Source organism: Sinocyclocheilus rhinocerous, unplaced genomic scaffold (assembly GCF_001515625.1).
Source record: "Sinocyclocheilus rhinocerous isolate Xijiao unplaced genomic scaffold, SAMN03320098_v1.1 scaffold217, whole genome shotgun sequence".
In the NCBI taxonomy this organism is placed as follows: Eukaryota; Metazoa; Chordata; class Actinopteri; order Cypriniformes; family Cyprinidae; genus Sinocyclocheilus; species Sinocyclocheilus rhinocerous.
This window is the reverse complement of record NW_015662752.1, coordinates 33,496-37,594: the sequence shown is the minus strand read 5'-3', so window position 1 is coordinate 37,594 and position 4,099 is coordinate 33,496. Positions and strand designations below refer to the sequence as shown.

Below are 4,099 nucleotides of genomic sequence, written 5' to 3'. Positions count from 1 at the left end.
GCCTCCGGACACGGACATTCCCGTCAGGAATCTGAAGATGCAGTAAACCACGTAAGACGGAGAGAGAGCCGTGAACGTGCCTAAGACAGCGAGCTGAAAATATGACCAAATCAGCATGCCCTTTCGCCCAAACCTACAGGAGAATAAAGAGTAAAGACCTGATTCTGAAATCACCTTCACTGATTCAAAATGGTACTGTGATGTTTTTGTAATCCATTAAATAAAGGAATGAATGAGTGAATGAATGAATGAGTGAATGAATGAATGAGTGGATGAATGAATGAATGAGTGAATAAATTAATGTGTGAGTGAATGAATGAGTGAATGAATGAATGAATGGTTGTAGTGCAGATAGTCACAGTTAGAAATCCATGCTGTAAAAACATCGATTTATCTTCAAATCAAAAGTTACAAAATAGATATTTTGTTCTCAAAACCATTTGCCAGTAATAGCAAGATAATCATGTAGGCTATATATTGACATTCAGCTTGCTGTTTAGTGGTTGATAAACAACCTGAGCTGGTCTCCAAAAGGTTGCAGGTTCTAACCTTGCATACAACGATCCATGAGCCCTTGAGATTGTCCCAAAGTGTACAGTAGAGTAACCATATGTCCTATATTTCCCGGACACGTCCTGGCTGGGATTTCTAAATTGCTTAAAATGTCCAGGTTTTGGCTTTGTTTTCCATTGACTGATTGCTTTGATTTCATTGCAGCCAACTTGATGATTATTTAATTGCTACTGATTATATGTGTCTTATTTTGCCAAAGAGAGTTTTAACCGTCTTACACTTTGAGTTTAATGGTTTGCGGTAATAACTGTTTGTGTAGCTCAAGCAGTAAAGCATGGCACTAACAATGCCTAAGGCTTATTTATTATGAGCTGATAAAATCTATGTTTTGAATATTAAGGTCATTTAGCTTCATCTGTTTCCAACAATGAAATCCGTAATCAGTAATGGAATCACACCATGGTGCATATATAAATAATAAAGGTTTTCCATAAAAACTGTTGGGTGCTAAAAACAGCACCAACTCCCCTCCACAACAATTGAGGCCGAAGTCTAACAGTCTTATTGTTACTAGTCCTATTTGAGATCATTAGTGTCCATGTGAATGCAGCTTAAGATATGCAACATTGTGGTGTTTTAACATAAAACAAACAAAACAATACACTGGCATATGGTTTAAATGCACTTGTACATCATTGATTTGCGACCTCACATGTGTACTAGTGAAGAATAACCAGACACACAGTTACGGAAGTCTAACAGTCTTATTGTTACTAGTCCTATTTGAGATCATTAGTGTCCATGTGAATGCAGCTTAAGATATGCAACATTGTGGTGTTTTAACATAAAACAAACAAAACAATACACTGGCATATGGTTTAAATGCACTTGTACATCATTGATTTGCGACCTCACATGTGTACTAGTGAAGCATAACCAGACACACAGTTTACTGAATCTTTTTACTGTCCAAAAAAGCATCATATGTGAATGTGTTTTGTGTGAAGGTGTTATAATGACAGCAGAAACAGCAGGTTATGGATGCTTTACCTGTCAGATAAGCCTCCAAATATAATGGCACCTGTCAGCACTCCTCCCATGTAAATGGTCTGGCTCATCTGTTTGAGAGGACGGAGGGTACAAACCAAATCCCACTGTGACAAATAAGAGAAAAGCATTACTGCAAAACATGGATGGCAGCTCCATGTGGAAAAGTTTCACTTAGGATCATGTTTCTGTGGACAACAATTACAGAAGCCTTGATTTAAGATCAGTTTGCAAATCCCTCCTCTTCAGGATGGACTCATCACTTGCAGACTGATCACCGGACAAACTCCTTCCAGTTTATATAATTCTCCAATTGATCTAATTTACTCAAACATCTTTCTGATTTTCTTCACTGTGAAAATGAGACTCCTTGGCTGGTTCCCCTGAAATAAAAGGAGGAAGGAGTCGTTTGACTCTCTCACACTCACCTTAAGTGACGGATGACCAAAACTCACAATATTCATTTATTTGATTAACTCAGTTTCATGCACATAAGCGTACACATTTTGTGGATAAAAGGAAGTAGCTTTCCAAGCATGTCACAAAAAATCTCAGCATGTCACAAAATGCTCAGTGTTTGAGAAAATTTGTGTTTAGTTCATAAAATCTTTTTTGTGGAGGACACGCACTTACAGAACAGAAATGTTTTTGAGAATGAAATGCATTTTGCGACTTGCTAATTTAAAAAATGTAATGGACTAACATATATCACTTTAATGTTGTGTCATGCTGCTTGCTTTTTGTTCAAGAAAGATGTTTTCTTTTACCCAGTAAATTAAAAGCTTGCTTGCTTTTATTTGCACGAAATGAATAGTAATGTAAACTGTGCTTATATTTTATATTCCTGTATAACTGATGGGATAAGATTAGCAGGCTCCTCTCTGATATCTCAGATAAAGCAGCTGATGGAGGAGAAGTGTGATATTTTCAGACTGATAATACAGATAATTGTAATGAGATGGAATATTTGAGATTTTACGAAGTCACATGTTTAACCTGTTAACTGTTAGCATCCCATTATCAGGACACCTGGCACATTTTTTTAATATTGTCTTTTCCCTATCACGTTTTAGTAATCATCCTAAATTAGATTTGAAAGATTTGAATTAGATTCTATGGAAATGGCACTTCAAGTGTCATATTACAAAATTTACTGCAATATTTTATAATCAAAACGTTTCCTAATCTTGACAAAACACATATCATTGGAAAGGTCTGAGTCTCAAGGTTCCAATATGGAAATTTTGTGATAGAAGTAATATTGTGAGAGAAATTTATACATTTGTGAATGAAAATGTATTTTAAAAAATCATTGGAGTTTTTCGTGTCACCTGGTGGCTGTTTTTGGTATAGCGCCGAAACAAAATCTCACAGGAACCTCCATTTTTGTGATATCAACTTCAAATTTGTAACATAACTAAAGCCACAATTATGGCTTTGATTTATATCCAAAACATTCTGTAAAATATTTATTTTATATAAACTAAAACAATTTAGTACAGCACATTTTCTTTTCAGTAGGCTAAACTTAAATTTCTATAACTTTTTTACACTTTCATTTTTTTTGTAATGCTGCTTGTCTTCTTTAAAAAGAGACCAACTTTAGGTCTGTGTTGCAAAGCGTTCATGAATGACACCCATTTAAGTTCGGATAGTGCATTTTCACGTCTGTGTTATTTTTATTTTCTCATTTAATATCATTATATTAATATTCTAATTGCAAACTGTAGCATGCTCATGTGAGAAGGTATTCAACATGATTTGAAAAAAGCATTTAAAAGGTGCCACTAATTTGGCTACTGACCTAGAAAATTTTGTAATTCATGCCATTTTTTTTTAAAAATTTTTTTAAATACTAAAAAGTATAGCACATCAAGTTAAGACGTTGTAAAATGTCCAGAGAGCTGATGGAAGCGACTTACTTCTGACACTATGGATGAGATGAATTCAGTCTTGTCGTATGTCCAGCCCTCAGCACAAGCCTCTGTCTGCAGGTCAGATGCATTTGTGTGACTCGGTTTGTCTGTGATTAAATGCCACTGAGCGTCGGTGTACCGGGAGCATCTGGACGGTGTGAGTGATGAGTCCAGCGGGATGAAGGCACGCAGCAGCGCCGCCGCGCTCTCGTTCAGCGCCGCCGTGATGTTCGGGATGCGACAGTGATGCTCCGGTACACCAGCAGTGAAGTTATTGAGTAAATTCTGGCTAGCCATTAGAAGGCCCGGGATGGACAGAAGAGTGACATGAATCATCTGAAAGCGTCCAAAGCCGCCAACTTCATCCAGAAGATCCGCAAAGCCCATATTGGTACAGTATTGATTTCTAGATCTCCTATATCTCTATATTTCTTCTTTCCTCAGCAGACTGACACAACTCACCACGACTGAACTCTCGATGTCACGTAAAAAAAAAAACGCAAACAAGTTATTTAAAACTTGGAATGATTAATTTTGAGGTTAATGGTTGCCAAAGGAGTTTCTGATTTCTGAACGCCAAACATTTTCTGATTTCTGAACGCCAAACATTTTCCAAACACAAA

The 4,099-nt window shown here is 36.6% G+C and overlaps 1 protein-coding gene across 1 annotated transcript in view; it reads right to left on the bottom strand.

Moving 5' to 3' along the window:
• LOC107728280 (solute carrier family 22 member 6-A-like) overlaps nt 1–3,863 on the bottom strand; it is a 20,581-nt gene extending 16,718 nt beyond the window's left edge. Inside the window, exons 1-3 of the mRNA XM_016538406.1 lie at nt 3,483–3,863; nt 1,564–1,667; nt 3–133 (exon numbers count right to left, since the gene is read on the bottom strand). Coding sequence (XP_016393892.1) covers nt 3–133; nt 1,564–1,667; nt 3,483–3,863 — 616 coding nt within the window. The remainder of the gene's footprint in view (nt 1–2; nt 134–1,563; nt 1,668–3,482) is intronic.
• Between the last annotated feature and the right edge of the window lie 236 nt (nt 3,864–4,099).